Raw genomic sequence first — 17,646 nt, 5'->3', positions numbered from 1 at the left:
TGGGAGGGATGGGGGTTGGGGAATGAGCCTCCTTCAAATTCAGTTTCTTGGGAGATAATATCAACATTTTTAAGTAAAAGCTTAAATGTGATCAATTCTCAAGCTCAGCCCTTGAAATCAGTGGGTCTCCATTATCGTGTCAAGAATTTGCCGGGGCGCCTGGGTGGCTCAGTCATTAAGTGACTGCCTTCGGCTCGGGTCATGATCCCAGGGTCCTGGGATTGAGCCCCACATCGGGCTCCCTGCTCCGTGGGAAGCCTGCTTCTCCCTCTCCCACTCCCCCTGCTTGTGTTTCTGCTCTCGCTATCTCTCTCTCTCTCTGTCAAATAAATAATAATAATAAAAAAAAGAATTTGCCTTCCTGCGTTGGGTGACATGAGTGAAATCGGTCAAATCAGTGACATAAGTTTTCAAGGGCTGCTCTCTTTTTGGACTGAAGTTTCATTATTTTTATTCTAATTCATTCTGGTTTAGGAGGCTTGGAGGAGGGGTCTTTCCGACTCCTTTAGTCACACAGATGGAAAAGAGATTGCTAGCATTCTTGAATCTTTCTGCAACTCATCTGCATACTGTTTAAAATATTTGGGGGCGGGGTTTAGATACATCTTCGGTTCTACTCAGGTGCTTCTAGGGTGGTGGTCTTTCTAAACCGGATTTTCTAAATAGATCTTCATTTAAAGAAAAAGACAAGCTTATGGTGAGGAAAGGTAGACTACTGACAGAGGCAGAGGTCAGCCTCTTCTAAGGCCGAAGCAGGTCAGCTCTGGCCAGGTAGGCGTCCATAATTCAGTATATCAAGCCCTGTTCGCCTCTGAACCGATTTCTATTAGAGGTGGATGTTTCAACCCTCGGCCTAAGTGGTTTATCGAAGTCCTTCCAACCAAATGCAGAAGTCTCCCTGGGAGGAATTTTGGTAACGTTAGCGTGCGTCTTCTCACATTTCAGGGATGTTTCAGTACTTCCTCGAAACGTGCACCAGAACGACCCGGGTGCCGAACAAAAATGTATATTCCTGGGCCCACTCCAGACACGCAGCACTAGCATGTCGTGGCGGGAAGGAGCGGGCGCAGAGCCCGTATTTTCACCCAGAGAATCCCTAAGCCTCCCAGGGACCGGCCTCTGCCGTGCACGGCGGGCGGGACCCTCGCTGCGCTCACCGCCTCGCCGCCAGGCGCCTGCTCACGCAGCTCTAACCCCCGCCTCTGCGCCTCCTTTGTCGCCGCCCTCGGTGCCACCAGAGCTCGGCTCCTGCTTAGGTTTCCGCCCCGCCGCGCACAACAAGACCGAGGTGGCCCGGAGCCCTGAGGCTCGCAGCCCCGCCCGCGCTCAGCCCACCCAGCCCGCGCGGCCGCCGGCGGCGGAAATGACGGCGCGCGTCGTTGGGGCGCTCCCGCCCCTTCCGCCCGGCGCCCCGCCCACGCCTCGCCGCTCCGCTCTCCCCGCCCCTCCCCCTCCCCTCTCACGTCCGCTTTCTGTCAGCCTGTCTCCCTCTCCCTCTCCCCCTCTCTCCTTCGTCTCGCTTCCTCTCTCGCACCTGAGCTCACGCACCTGCCCGGGCCCGGCTCCACTCCCTCCTCCCTCCTCCCCCTCCCTCCCTTTCCGCCCCGGCCGGAAGGCTCCTGCCCCGGCCGCGGGAGCCTCGCGGCTGCGTCACCGCCGCCCCCCCAGACAAGATGGACACCGCGGAGGAAGGTAAGCGGCGGCGCCAGCTCCCTTGCACCGGCGCCTGGGTTCGGGCCGGGTCCGCGCCGCGGCCGCGGAGCTCGAGGCAGGCGGCGGGCCCCCTTGGCGGCGCGGCGGGGGCGCGCGGTGACAGCGGCGGGGCCGGCGCCTGAGGCCGTTTGTCCGCCGCGCTGGGCGCGAGGGGCGGCGGGCCGCGGGGGGGGGGGGAGCGGAAGGTGACCCCTTGGCGCCCCCCGCCGTTTCCCGCCCGTGCGCACGGAGGGCGGGGACCCGCCGGGGTAGGGGGCTTCGGGCCGCGGGGATCGGGGCCGGCGTGGCCTCCCCGCCCGCTTCGTCCCCCCAGGCCCCGGGGGACACGCTGCGATCGCTGCTCGAAGTAGGGGGGTGTATTCCACGCCCTTCCCCCATCCGGTTTTGTCTTTCTTATTGTCGTTTCGCCTATTGCTGTTGTACAGGCCCTACCCCCTGACAACAAAACTTCTTTGTTGACTCTGAAACTTCGCGAAAAATGCCCCGCCAGGTGACGGCTGAGTGCAGTGGACTGAGCCCTATTTAAGAACCTTGCCCTCTGCGTCCCTGCTCTCAAATAATTTGTTTACTAAACGTGGAAGAGTAAGGTCCAACGAGGTTATTAGGAGGAGGGAAGTTGTTTAGAATTCTTTTGTTTTGGTGTAGTTTATTTTGTGTTGAATCCCTGACACCCGTAAGCCGGGTTTTCTGTGCTTTGTTTTGTGAGTGCGTGTGTTTCGGGTATGGTTGTTTTGGAACAAGCTAACCCTTGTAAACGGAATACATAAGGTATAAATATCTTTTGAGTATTTAAATGCATTTGCTTATCCACCGAAGGTAGGTTATTTTAAAGCGCTTTTACCTTTTTAGAATTTGTAAAATAATTTCGTGAGTCTGTAGAGGAAATTAATAAATAATCCTGTCTCGATGGTTTGGTTATCAGTGAAGACGCACTTATGCCTGGGGTGACTTTATGTGGGGATATGTCTTTCAATCTTAATGGATTGCGGTTTTGGTGGTTTTAGATGAAAATCATCGAATACTGCCATGGTGTGCAATAGTGAGTAATACAAGTTTGCTGTTGTCTATATATGTAATGGATTGGTAGATCTCGATTTACCATTTTTTGAAATAAGTCTTTCCTTAGATGGTAAGAACCTCAGCTGTGAAGACGTTCGTGTGTGAGCGTTTACAAAGCATACTCACATGCGTTTACACATGATCTTTCATAGTAGCCCCAGAGAGTGGGTAGGTAGTAATATCTTTTACAGATGTGGAAATTCACGCTTAGTTATTTTAACAGCTTGTCCAAGTTTCACACACTAATAAAAGATTTGAACCTAGATATTCTGATTACAAATAGAGTTTTCCTTTCATTATGCCTCAGTTGTGTTTATTATATACAGGGAGTGAAAGCTGGTGGCTGCAGGAGACTCCTTTGGAAAAAATGGTAAAGTGAAACTGCTGAGAGGTTAGGAATTACTTTGTTTTTGACAGATGGTCCTTGTGTGTGAATTTCCATCTGCATAGATTGCAGGTCATTTTGGATTCACATTTTAGTGACTCATTCTAATAAGGCAAGTATTTATCACGATGTGTGCTGGCATATTACATTAAATTCCATTCTTTGAGCCTGGGCACTCACAGTGCTCCACATTTATGGTGCTGTAGTTAGTGGAAACTCAGGGATTGCGGAATCTGATTTTATATGGAATTTTGAAAGAAAGGTTTTCAGTGTACTTCCAGTGCTTAAACATGTTTTTACTTGTAAAATTATAATCAGGGTAAGATAGAAATGATTTTTATTTATTGACTTGAACACTGTTTCCTATTGAAATAACTATGAGCTCGTGTATATAGTGTTTATTTTGCTAAACACTTTATAAACATCTCATTCAGTTCTCTCAACATTTTAAGGTAGGTAATATCCACTCTTTATGGAGAGGAAACGGAGGGTTGGTATTATTAGTGACTTGCCTAAGGTCATACAGGGAGCAAGGTCAGAGGTAAGATTCAGACTCAGGTCTGTCAGACACTATGGTTAAAATAGATAAAATAACTTTTATTGCTCCCTTTATAGGATGAATCATTTACATATTTTGACAGAACCTTTTTTTGGCATTTGTTTTATGAAACTATTAGTCATGAAACGAAAGTGAATTTTAATACTTCTCATGTCCACTTTTACTAAATTCCAAATCAGAAGACTTTGGAAATTTTCAAAAATAAATTTAAATTTAACTTGAAAAAACATTGGAAGGAAAGGGAGGATTACAGAGGATTTCATGATATAGCGAAGAACAGGTTGGAAACAACTGCTCTGTTTGCTAAATTGGTTATTACAGATTATTTCTTAAATTGAAAAAATGCAATTGGGTTTTTTATCTGATAATAAAAGAAACAGTTTATTTTGTAGGAGACTTAGTAAAAATGAAAGAAAATTACAAAAATATGTAAAGAAAATTAAGTTTTAAAAATTGTCACCTATTGCAGCACCTGGGTGGCTCAGTCGTTAAGCGTCTGCCATGATCCCGTGGTCCTGGGATTGAGCCCCGCATCGGGCTCCCAGCTCAGCCGGAAGCCTGCTTCTCCCTCTCCCTCTCCCTCTCCCTCTGCTTGTGTTCCCTCTCTCCCTGTGTTTCTCTCTGTCAAATAAATAAATAAAATCTTAAAAAAAAAAATTGTCTCCTATTGTTAAAAACACTGATAATGTTTACTTTTTTAATATGTTAATCGGAGCCAACAGACTAAAAATATTATTAAAATACCAATGATACAAGTAGAGTGTAACTCTTCCCACTCTTAAAAATAGCGTCTTGCTTTTCTCTAGTGTACTGTATGTGATATTATAATGCTCAGAATGTTTTGTATTTGTAGTAAACAGTATTGAATTCTGTTAGAAAGTTGATTATTTGCCAGATGGATTTTGGCCTTTCATATTAAGTGTTTGCTAGATTTTAAAGATCTCTAAAAAGTGTTCAGTGTGTTAAATTTTATTTTTGTAAAATCAATAGGTTTATAATCCATTCTCATTACACAGGAGAAATGAATCATTCATATTGTTTATATGTAGTTTGTATGAGTGTAGGTAGGTTGTATAAACTGCTATCATCAAATCTTTGAACTTCAGAAGATACCTTAGATATGCAGCTTCCTCATTTTCTGGATTAGGAGTCTGATCCTGCAGTGCACTGAGATTTTTCAGTTTCAGGAAAAAAATCTGTCTTTTGCTCAAGGATATACATTTTTTAAAAGAAAAAACACCACACTGTTGGAATAGATGTTGCAAGCAAGTGTTGATATATGAAACCCTCATGAAGATATTAAATGCATTTTGCCATAGTAGAGTGTTCTCATTTCAGTCCAGTGGTACGGACCTGACTTTTTTTTTTTTTAAATTTTGCTCTATCACTCCTTACTCTAGCAAAATGCAATACAAAATATCAGTAATTTTTTTATGGAGTGCCAAAGCAGTTATTCTTTATGCTTTATGAGATACACTGGGAAGGTATGGAGTTGGAGTGTATTGTAGTTGATCATGTTCTGTATTTACTATGGCAAAACCTGAGGTGACAGATTTGGAAGAAATGAGTTAAAAGCATGGGAACTTGTCAGAACCAGACAACTAGTTATCATCTTTCTAGAACCACATAGTCTTTCATCTCTGCTTTCAGACATGTCTGCTTCACTCTTCTCACCACGGATCAACCTTCACTGCTTTGGCGTGCTTATGACCACCGAGCAGACATGCACTTATTTGGCAAATGCTTACGGAGCACCTCTTACAGGCCAGGCACTATTTTATGCTTTTGGGCTAGGCAGGAAACAAAATAGACAAAATCCCTTATTTCCTTGAGTTTACATTCTTTTGGCTTGGTAGGGGAGGAAGGAAAGACAGAAAATAAGTTATGTGGCATAACTGGAAGGTTATAAATGCGGTGGAGAGCAGTAAATCTGTAGGGAATAGGAGAGGAGGATGGTGTTGCAGTTTTAAATGTGGCGAGGAAGGCCTCACTGAGAAGGAGCAAAGTAGGAGAGGGAGTTAGACATACTCTGTGGGCAGAGCATTCTAGGCAGAGACAATAGCCAGCGTGAAATCTTTAAGACGGGAGTATGCCAGGAATGTTCAGTAACCAGGAGACCAGTGTAGCTGCAGTGGAGTGAATGAGTTGGGCAAAGAGGAAGTAAAATACGAGGTCAGGGAGATCATGGGGCCAGGGGGAGTATAGAAGGGGAACAAGTATGTAAGACTTTACTTTTACTTTTGTGAGGTAGGGTTTTGAGCAGAGGTGAGGCATTGTCTTGTCATTCAGTTACTGGCTGTTTCCTTGAATATATCTTTTTCCTTATCAACTTAATCTTAAATCCAAATTTCTGGGGGCTAGAATCTGGCCCATGTTGGGTCAGGTGCCTACCCATGATCCAGGTAGCTGGGTGGTGGTGGGGAAGATAGTGGAAGAATAAAAATCATGTCAAAAGGCACAAACTAACAGTTATAAGGCCTGGAGATAATAGTAGACAGCATGGTAACTGTAGTTAATACTATATTATATATTTGAAAGTTACTAAGAGAGTAGATCTTAAAAGTTCTTACCACAAGAAAAAATTACGTGTGGTGATGTATTTAGTTAGACTTGTTGTGGTGATCATTTCACAATATATACATATATTGAATCTATGTCATACACTTGAAACTAATGTTATATGTCAGTTACATCTCAATAAAAAGAAAACAAATAAAAGTTATTTGTTTGCTGGCTGTGTCCATTCTCGGTCAGGGCAGACGTCCCAAAAGTTGTCTCCTCCATTGTTGAATACTTTCTAGGCTGGAATGCTGTGTGTGATTTTTTTTTTTTTTTTTAAGATTTTATTTATTTATTTGACAGAGACACAGCAAGAGAGAGAACACAAGCAGGGGGAGTGGGAGAGGGAGAAGCAGGCCTCCCGCCGAGCAGGGAGCCCGATGTGGGACTCGATCCCAGGACTCTGGGACCATGACCCGAGCCGAAGGCAGATGCTTAACCACTGAGCCACACAGGCGCCCTGCTGTGTGTGATTAATATTGGGCTATCTGGGTATTCTCTTCCAGACCAGGCTTATTTTAGTTGGGCTTTACTTCTCTCCTGTAAGGACATGAAGATCGCTTATTTTTAGCATAATACAGATAAAATGGAAAGAGTTCTTAAAAAAGAGAACAGGAAGTAAGATCCCACGGGAAAACTTACTAATTCAAACTATATTTTAGAATGCTATTGCAGTGGGCATAGATAGATATTATAGAAAGATATTACAGGAATTTGCGTTCAGGCAATGGAAATGGAAAGAACGAGAAAGAAAAACAACAGATCAGGGTAGAATTAATAGAATATAGTGATTGGTGAGGTGATACAGGGAGGAGGATTTGAAAATGATTTCTAGTGTAGTTTCATTAGCTCTGAAGGGGAAGAGATAAATTCAGTTTTGGGTAATGTATTTGTAATGGGTGCGATAACAAAGTACCACAGACTGGGTGGCTTCTGCAATAGAAAGTTATTTTCTCACAGTTCTTGACGCCAGAAGTTTGAGATCAAGATGTCTGCAGGGCTGGTTTCTTCTGAGGTTTCTCTCCTTGGCTTGCAGATTTTTGTCTTCTTCCTGTGCCTGTCTATGGTTTTCTCTCTTTGCACTTCTGTGTCCTAATCTCCTTATACAGAGGCACCTCATGTTCAATTAAGGCCCTCCCCAATGACCTTATCTTTAACTTAATTATGTCTTTAAAGACCTTGTCTACAAAACAGTCATTGTGAGGTTAAAGGGGTTAGGACATCAATATTATGAGTTTTGGTGGGCCACCTGGGTGCCCAGTGACAACTCGGTGGCTCAGTCAAAGGTCTGCCTCTGGCTCAGGTCATGATCCCAGAGTCTCAGGGGTCCTGGGATTGAGCCCCACGTTGTCTTTGGGCTCCCTGCTCAGTGGGCTTTCTGCTTCTACCTCTCCCTCTGCCCCTTCCCCCCACTTATGCTCTCATGCTTTTTCTCTGTTTCTCTAATAAATATATACACACACACACACTCACACGTGAATTTTGGTGGAGCTGGTGGAAACAACACAGTTCAGTGCATAAACAGACATGGTGAGTTCTTTTTTTAAAAATTTTTTTATTATGTTAATCACCATACATTACATCATTAGTTTTTGATGTAGTGTTCCATGATTCATTGTTTGTACATAACACCCAGTGCTCCACGCAGAACGTGCCCTCTTTAATACCCATCACCAGGCTAACCCATGCCCCCACCCGCCTCCCCCCTAGAGCCCTGTTTGTTTCTCAGAGTCCATCATCTCTCATGGTTCCTCTCCCCTTCCGATTTACCCCCCTTCATTCTTCCCCTCCTGCTATCTTCTTTTTTTTTTCTTAACATATATTGCATTATTTGTTTCATAGGTACAGATCTGTGATTCAACAGTCTTGCACAATTCACAGCGCTCACCATAGCACATACCCTCCCCAATGTCTATCACCCAGCCACCCCATCCCTCCCACCCCACCCCTACTCCAGCAACCCTCAGTTTGTTTCCTGAGATTAAGAATTCCTCATATCAGTGAGCAGACATGGTGAGTTCTTGAAGGCTTGGAAGACATTGAAACATTTTCTGTATGCTCATTTCTTGTAACAACTTCATTATAATCTTACTTTTTTCTCTCTCTCTTCCCTACCCCCACTTGTGTATTTTTTAATGATAGGTTAATAAGATATAATTTACATACAATCAGATTTAGCATTTTCAGTGTAAAGTTCTATTATAGCACTTTTTTTTTTTTTTAAAGATTTTATTTATTTGACAGAGAGACACAGCGAGAGAAGGAACACAAGCAGGGGGAGTGGGAGAGGGAGAAGCAGGCTCCCCGCTCCGCAGGGAGCCCGATGCGGGGCTCGATCCCAGGACTCTGGGATCATGACCTGAGCCAAAGGCAGACGCTTAATGACTGAGCCACCCAGGCACCCCTATTATAGCACTTTCGAGATAAAAGATTTGGAGATTCCTTGTCTTTTTTTTTTTCTTCTCCATTTATCAAATATTGAATACCTGCTCTGTACTTAGGCCCTGTGTCAACTGTGTTTTCTGTGTGAATTTCATTTCCCCCATCTTAGCCATTTCAGAGTTCCTTAGAGGCACTTTCATTAAATGGACCAGTTTGAAGACCATTGCTCTTGGGATTCCTTTATACTTTTAAATAGTGAAGACCCATAGGACTTTTGTTTATGTGGAGGATATCTTTTTGCTATATTAGAAATGAAAACAGAACTTTATTTTTTAAAAAAATTTATTCATGAGAGACGGGGAGGGGGGGCAGAAGGAGAAGCAGACGCAGACTCCCTGCTGAGCAGGGAACCCCATGCCGGACTCCCCTGGGATCATGACGGGAGCTGAAAGGCAGATGCTTAACCAACTGAGCCTCCCAGGGGCCCAAACACAGAACTTCAAATGCAATACATGTTAACAAAAGTAACTTTATGATAAATGTATTTTCCAAGACACAAACTTCATTGAGAAAAGTAGCATTGTTTCAATTTTTTGCAAATCTTTTTTGTCTGAATTGTTAGAAGACAGTTAGATTGACGTCTGTGCCCCTGCAGTTACTCTTGTGATATGTTTTGGTTAAAGTGTATGAAGAAGATTGGACTTCACACAGATAATTTGAAGAAGGGAGGTGTACTCTCAGGTAATTTTTGATGTCCTTTGGTACTATGCCAAAGTTCGACAAGTGGTAGTTTCTTTAAGCGGTATTATATCTGAAAGCATACCTCACCTTTTAAAAAATTAAATCAACCTAAATTAAAATCCATTGGTTTGATGGCTCAGGATAGTCCAGAAATAGACTCATACACATGTGGACAATTGATTTTTGATGTAGATACAAAAGCAGTTCGGTGGAGAAAGTATAGTTTTTCAACAAATGGTGCTGGAATAATTGACTATTCATAGGCAAAAAATGAACTTCAAGCCATACCTTTCACCATATACCAAAATTAACTCAGAGGGATGTTAGACCTAAATGAAAAACCTAACTATGAAACTTTTAGAAGAAAATATAGGAGAAAACCTTTGTGATCTTGGGTTAGGCTAAGATTTCTTAGATACAGCATTAAAAGCATGATCTGTAAAAGAAGAAATTGATAAATTGGATGGCATCAAAATTCACAACTTCTGCTCTTTGAAAGACACTGTTAAGAGAATGAAGACAGGCCACAGAAGATGTTTGCAAAATGTATATCTGATAAAGGACTTAATTGGAGTATATAAAAAACTCTCAACTTAGTAAGAAAACGCATGACACAGTTTAAGAGAGGCCCGAAGTTTTGGACACTTCGCCAGAGAATATATGCATATGGCTAATAAGCATATGAAAAGATGCTGAGCATCACTAGTCATTAGGTAAATGCAAATCAAAACCACAGTGAAATAATTCACACCCACTAGGATGACTATAATCAAAAGGGACAGATAGTCAGTGGAGAAGGATGTGGAGAAATTGGAACCTTCATTCATTGCTGGTGTGAATGTAAGATACAGTGTTACAGAGTTGCCATATGAACCAGCATTTCCACTCCTAGGTATGTACCTAGGAGAATTCAAAATATATCTTCACACCCCATTGTGTATCAGCTGATGAATGGATAAGCAAAATGTAACATATCTAGAAAATGGAATATTATTTGGCAATACAAAGGAATGAAATACTGGTATATATTATAATTGGTTGAACCTCATAAACATTGTGCTAAGTGAAAGAAACTGGTCATGAAACATCACATTTTATGTGATCCAAATTATGGCTCAGATAGGCAAATCTATGTAAAGAGAAAGAATGGGGAATGACTTAATAGTTACAAGGTTTCTTTTTGGGATGATGAGGATGTTAAAAAATTAGATTGTGGTAGTGGTTGCATCACTCTGTAAAATACATTAAAAGCCTTGAATTGTGTACTTTAGTTGTTGAGCTTTATAATATGTATATTTCAATAAAGCTGTTAACAGAATAAAACTACAATAAGGTATTATCACTACATATCTATTAGAATGAATGAAATTATAAAGTATGAGCGTACCAAATGTTGGTCAGAATGTGGAACAACAGTAACTTTCATATACTGCTGGAATGTAAAGTGGTACAACCACTTTGGAAATCAGTGTAGCAATTTCTTAAAAAGTTAACATATGATCCAGCCATAGTACTGGTAGGGACTTCCTAAGAGAAATGAATGCATACAAACTCTTGTATGTGAATGTATATAGCAGTTTTATTTGTAAAATCCTGACACTTGAACCAACCCAAATGCCTATCAACAGATGAATGCATAAACAAATTGTGATACACCTATACAATGGATTACTAGTCTGTGAGTAAAAGAAATGAACTGTTGATACAACATACACGAATCTCAAAATAATAAGTGAAAGAAGCCACAGTATGTGCCACTTACATACAACTCTAGAAAACGCAAATTAATCCATAGCACTAGAATGCAGATTGATGGTTGCCTAGGAATGGGACTGAGAGAAGGGTGGGATGGAGAGATTATCAAGGGACCTGAGTTGATTTTGGTGGTGATGGTTATGTTCATTATCTCAATTGTGATGACAGTTTCATCACTGACAAGCTTATAAAGTGATAACCCCTTTAAGTGCATTTTATTGTATGTCAGTGATTCCCCAGTGAAGCTCTTTTTTAAAAGATTTTATTTACGTGAGAGAGAAAGAGAGAGTGCGTGCACACAGAGGAGAGTGAGAGGGAGAAACAGACTCCTTGCTGAGCAGGGAGCCCCACATGGGGCTCGATCCCAGGACCTTGAGATTATGACCTGAGCCACCCAGGCGCTCCCCTAATAAAGCTATTTTTAAAAATCCATTGGTTTATTTTTTTACTCATGCATGGTTTTATAACATCATGTTGGTCTTTTGGTAGATACTTGATCATTGAGTTATGCAGATCTTCCAAATGTTGACACGTTTCATGTGTATTATCAAAGCTTACATTCCTTAACATCACTACCTGTCTCATCTTGAAAAGCCTTTTAGGTATTGGGGAAGCTGTCAGGCTCATTGTGGTGATCACAAGTTTTCTAAAATCCTCATTTTTGCTTGAAAGTTTGATTTTTATCATTGGCAACAAATACAGTCAGTTGTTTTCCTTGGCTCCTAGGCTCACTTCATTCTTTTGTGATAAAATGCTTGAATACCCAGACCTGTCTGAATAACTTGTTTTTGTTTTTTGTTTTTTTCAGTTTTTTTAGCCATGGTAAAAATGATGTTTCAAAAACAAACCATGATGTTTCATGGGAGGAAAAAACAGCTAGTTCAGCTGATAACTCCAAAGAATTGTACAAAGTACTTTTTCTTGAGGCAGACGTTGCTGTTGCGCTCAAGTCCAGGAGTGATCCCACACTCCCTGTATTTTCTAGTTCTAAAACTTCCGATTGATTCTTCTTTAAATCTTTTTTTTTTCTCTCTTGATCTAGTGAAGAGACAGACAGCACATAGTAAGTTAACCAGAGGAAGTTGAATTACTAAGCTACGGCAAGAGGGTAGCTATAGAGATGTAAAGAATACTGTAAAGGGAACCTGAGCAAGAGGGTGAGTATCTGAGTAGGGACAGACTCGGAAGAGGTAGAGCCACTCCTGACTGTTGTGGTTTAGACATCAGTGCAGGAGTGTGGAGTTGTCCAGAGCTAGTCCACAGTTTCTGGGCTAGCAGGAAGTAACCCTTCAGGGTGCAGGAGAGCCAAAGTTGATGGATGGGCATGTGGGGGGAGTTGGGTACCCTGTTGGGTACAAGACCTGGAGTGTCTTGGGTTCTTATCAGTAGGGTTGAAAAGGTGGTCATTATAACAAACCTGACAGTGCAGCAGGAGCCAGAAAACCACTTCCTTCCTCCTGCGTTGTCCCTCCAGTACCTCCTACTGACAAATTTGTTTTAAAAAAAAAAAATGTTTTGAGTTCAGTGACTTACCACTGGACAGGTACTGAAGGACAGATTTGGAACTGAGGTGAACTAAGTTGATAGCTGGCACACCCTTCCTAAGTGTTGGAGCCACTGCCGGTGCTGCTGAACTGACAGTTGCCCCCCTGCTCCGGGGCTAATCACCGCCAGGGGGCGCCCAGCTGGCTCAGTCGGAAGAGCATGTGACTCTCTTGCTCTCTGGCTTGTGAGTTCAAGCCCCACGCTGGGTATAGAGATTAAAGAAATAAAACTTGAAAAAGAAAAAAGAATCACCACTAGTATCTCTGTAACTACTGCAGGAGTTCAAAGCACCTGCAATTAGCTGCCAGTGCTGTTTTTAGAGCCAGAAGTAGAAAATGGCTTCACCTTTTCCCCCAAAAGTACTTCTCCTTGACTCGGTGCAACTCAAGCCTAGTCACCAAAGAGGCCAAAAACATGTACTTTTCAGGCTTCCAGGAGCAATAGTACAGGTGAGTGTTAAGTTTGTAATTACTGGTAATCTGGAGTGATAAGAAAATAACTAAACTTTGGGATACATGTAGAATTGGGGCTTTATATTAGCACAATGCATATTTTTTTTCTAGGTAGTTTTTTTTCTTGTAATTGTAAAAGTAGCAATGAAGCATTAGAAACCAGGGAAAGAAGGCAAGAAAATCACCCATGTTCTCATCTGACCAATTATAATGGCTATTTTTTTCGTATTTCCTCTTTTAGGCTATTTTGATGTTTTTATCTAGTAGGAAGTACTAGGTAGGAAGTACAGTGTGTATTCTATTAATTTTTTATTTTTGCTTTACCTATTTAACATTATGCATTTTTCCATGTTCCATGTAGTGAATGTGCCACAATTTAGATACTCACTGTCCTGGTTTTGGGTATGTAGGTTATTTACAGACATTTTGAGTAATATTTTTCAGTCATATATTCTTAATATTTACTTACTGTGATCATAGTTACTAATTGTAAAAATTTTTGTTGGTAATCAGATATTAAAAATCCTTTGTTACTTCAGCGAAAGTAATCAAGGCCAACAGTAACCGTCATAATTCATGTTAATGGTGTGCCCTTGATAGGATGTGATGAAAATGGCACTTTGCCTCTGTCCTTTTCTTCCCTCAAAGCCATAGCCCCCTTCTAGTCATGAGCGAAACATGAGACAAAGTCTGATGGGGGGCATCCGGCAAGGTACCCGACCAGTACTCCTTAAAATGACCAAAGTCATCAAAAACAAGGAAAGCCTGAAAAACGGCCAGACTCAAGAGAAACTGTCTTAGCCAAGCTAAGGAGACATGGCAACTAAATGTCAGGTGGATTTTGGAACAACAACAAAAAAAGGACATCAGGTGAAGACTAAGGGAATCTGAGTAAACTGGATTTTAGTTAATGATGTGTGAATATTGGCTCCTTAACTTTAACAAAAGTACCATGTTAATGTAGATGTTAATAATAGGGGATACTGGGTGCTGTGTGTATGGGAACACTGCACGATCTTAGATTTTCTGTAAATGTAAAATTGTTCTGAAAAATAAAGTCTACTACTAATAATTTAACAGTCCTTTGTTTATTGAATTATCACCAGAAGGATAATTACCAGAAGGATTGTGCAGACACTTTGAAATCTAATGTGGAAAAACTTTCAAGGTAGATAATGACCTAAAAATTATGACATATACCCAAAACTTCTAGGGTTTTCTTCTTCCTTTTCTCATAGTCGGTACTTAGGATACATTTGGTGAGCTGAATTGTTGGCTCGAAAAACTGATGGCGTGAGCCAAGCCAACATGGATGTTGACTTCAGCAACTGGTTCCAGCTTGAGAGCCTGCTCTTACTGGTGGTTCTTTTCTCCCCCCTCTCATTTCCTGGGCAGTCTCCACACTCAGTCACCAAGGATTTGAGAGTTTTCATTAAAACAAACAAAAAACCACCTTCATATCTATTGAGCTAGGCCCTGTGCTAGGAACTTTTAGAAGGTATGCCTTGTGAAGATATTAGGTATTCAAATAAAGCAACAAAAGTTCCCACAGGATTAAACAGAAGAATTTTGCTTTTGAAAAGCAGGAAGAGCCTGGGGAGGTGGAGGGGAAAAAAAGAAAAGAAAAGCGGGAAGAGTTTTGCTTTGCTGTTTCTAAGTTGATTTGCATTCATAACAAATAAAATAAAATGCAATGCTTTTATTTTGGCCTGAGCTAGATTTGTAATTTTACTGTATGTAAATCTGGCAGGAATTTTATTCTACCGTAAAACTTTATTATTTCAGTTTTAGTAAAGGGCCCCAGGCTGTGCCTTCTGTAGACGTTCTTTTATAACCTTGGTCATATTACTCTGTTGAGGTTTTGGGTGGTAGGGTTGGTCTTCATATACAAGATAGGTGTATTCTTTCATTGTATTCGTGGTAGTTGTGCTTGTTTTAGTTCTGCCCCCTCCCCCCAACCTGCTGAGACCCTTTATGAAACAGGATAGGCTAATTTGTCTTTGTCACAAACTACCTCCAAACCTCAGCAGCTTAAAGCAACAAAAGGTTCCTTTCTCACTGAGTATTATGTCTACTACAGGTGGGGGGAGATGCTCCTGCTAACTGTAGTCACTTGGAGACCTAGATTGACGGAGGCTCCATCTTAGGGTGTGCTTCCACAATCATTGAGGCAGGAAAATGCAGTGTGATGTATTGTGTTCATTAGCTCCCCAGATTTTCTACCCAGGAATGATATACATCATTGTAGCTTATCTTTCATTGACTGAAGCAAGTCACATGTCCGTGTCTAATTTCAGAGGTGGCAGGGAAGTACAGTCCTACTATTTATCCAGAAAATGGAATGCCAGAAATACTTGATGTCCAATGCTGGTGATTTCCTCCACAGTCCCTGACAGCATTAATTCTTATCTGGCTGGATGAAATTAATGGGCTTGTTGGGATACATTTCAGTATACAACTTCATTAGTGAAGGAACAATAATTTCTTTTCATGTCATTATCCTTTCTCCTTTGTTCTTCTCATGTCTATTTAGACAGTACTGTAGGAAGTCTTTTTAAAATTAAAATATAGGGCGCCTGGGTGGCTCAGTTGGTTAAGCGACTGCCTTAGGCTCAGGTCATGATCCCGGAGTCCCGGGATCGAGTCCCACATCGGGCTCCCTGCTCAGTAAGGGAGCCTGCTTCTCCCTCTGACCCTCCCCCCTCTCATGTACTCTCTCTCTCTCATTCTCTCTCTCAAATAAATAAATACATCTTTAAAAAAAATAAAATTAAATTAAAATATAATATAAATACAGTAAAACTTACCTTATTTAATGTTCATGAGGTTTTTGTTTTGTTTCAGTCTGGGATAGTTTACTTTTTTAATTCCAGTGCAGTATTACATTAGTTTCAGATACACAATATAATGATTCAGCAGTTCCATATATTACTCCTGTGCTCATCAGGATAAGTGTACTCTTAATCCCCTTCACCTATTTCACCCATTACCCCACCCACCTCTCCTCTGGTAACCATCTGTTTATTCTGTAGTTAACAGTCTGTTTTTTTTTAGTTTGTCTCCCCTTTTTTTTTCCTTCATTTGTTTTGTTTCTTAAATTCCGCATACAGTGAAATCATACAGTATTTGTCTTTGACTTACTTTGTTTAGCATTATACTCTCTAGCTCCATCCATGTGGTTACAAATGGCAAGATTTTATTCTTTTTTATGGCTGAATAATATTCCATTGTGTATATGTGTGTATACACACACCATATATATATAGATATATCACATATATATATATCCTTTATTCATCTACCAATGGTAGTGTCCATGAGTTTTTGACAAATGCATACAGTCACATAGCCAGCACATTCAAGGGATGGACTAATTCAGCCCTCCTTTCAAATATCCCTGTTCCCTTTTATGATCAATCCCACTCGCAGACCCTGGCAACCACTGATGTATTTCTGTCTTTGTAGTTTTACCTTTTCCACATGTTATAAATGGAATCATCTAGTATGTAGCTTTTTCAGCCTGGCTTCTTTTGTTTCACATATAATGCATTTGAGATTTATTCATGTTGTATGTATCAGTGTTTCATTCCTTTTTATTGCTTAATAGTATTCTGTTGTAGAAAAGAATATTGAATGTACCACAGTTTATCCTCCAGTTGTGGAATGCTTTGATTGGTTGTTTCCATATTGAGGAAATTATGAGTGAAGCTATTACCCAAATTCATACGGGTTTTTGTATAAGGATAAATTTTCATTTTACTAAGTTAAATATCTAGGAATATGATTGCTGCATCATACGGTAAGAGGTTTTTTTTTTCTTTTTGTCATTTTAATGTAGTGGTATTGTACTGTGATTTAAAATTCTTTTATGGTAAAATATACATCACAAAATTTACCATTCTAACCATTTTTAAGCGTACAGTTCACTGGCGTTAAATATACTCACACTGTTGTGCAACCATCACCATCCTATTGTTATTTTAACTTGCAGTTTGCTAATGACCTCAGCATTTTTTTATTTGTATACCTTCTTTGGTGAAGTATCTGTTCAAATCTTTTGCTGAATTTTTTTTTTTTTTTTGGGCTGCCTTCTTATTGTTAAGACCCCAGTTAGTAAGCTGGACAAAGGACTTAGAAAATTTACAAAGAAAGAGAACTTGGTAAAATGTGGAAATGTTGGCTTCACTAGTCATTAGCTGCTGTACTATCTAGTTATTTTATGTTTATATTTCAGTGGTGTAATGTGTTTTGCCAGAGGGAGCAGCCTACTATACAAATGGAAGAATACAACAAAGTTGGAGTAGTAGATAGAAAATATGTACAGAATATTGACATTAAATTGTGAAAAAAATAAAACATTCAAGAAAAGATCATACAACCAAGTTGAAAGAATGAGCCAGTCTTGTAATTGGCGGTTATGTTTTAATGCTCATTTCCTCATTAACTTGGGTGATAATTTAGTTGGGCCTCAGTAACTAAAATAGAGTTAGCTAATC

General features: G+C 40.8%; 1 protein-coding gene across 2 annotated transcripts in view; it reads left to right on the top strand.

The window, feature by feature from the left end:
- The first annotated feature begins 1,457 nt into the window (after nt 1-1,457).
- Nucleotides 1,458-17,646, top strand: part of MARCHF6 (membrane associated ring-CH-type finger 6) — an 81,035-nt gene continuing 64,846 nt past the window's right edge. For both annotated transcript variants that reach the window (XM_028122640.2, XM_028122639.2), the window contains exon 1: nt 1,458-1,692. In XM_028122640.2, coding sequence (XP_027978441.1) covers nt 1,674-1,692 — 19 coding nt within the window. In that variant the 5' untranslated portion in view covers nt 1,458-1,673. The remainder of the gene's footprint in view (nt 1,693-17,646) is intronic.

Source organism: Eumetopias jubatus, unplaced genomic scaffold (assembly GCF_037043125.1).
Source record: "Eumetopias jubatus isolate StellerSeaLion01/CBP00866 unplaced genomic scaffold, mEumJub1_p1.0 scaffold_5, whole genome shotgun sequence".
Classification (NCBI taxonomy): Eukaryota; Metazoa; Chordata; class Mammalia; order Carnivora; family Otariidae; genus Eumetopias; species Eumetopias jubatus.
This window is presented reverse-complemented; position numbering and strand designations above follow the sequence as displayed.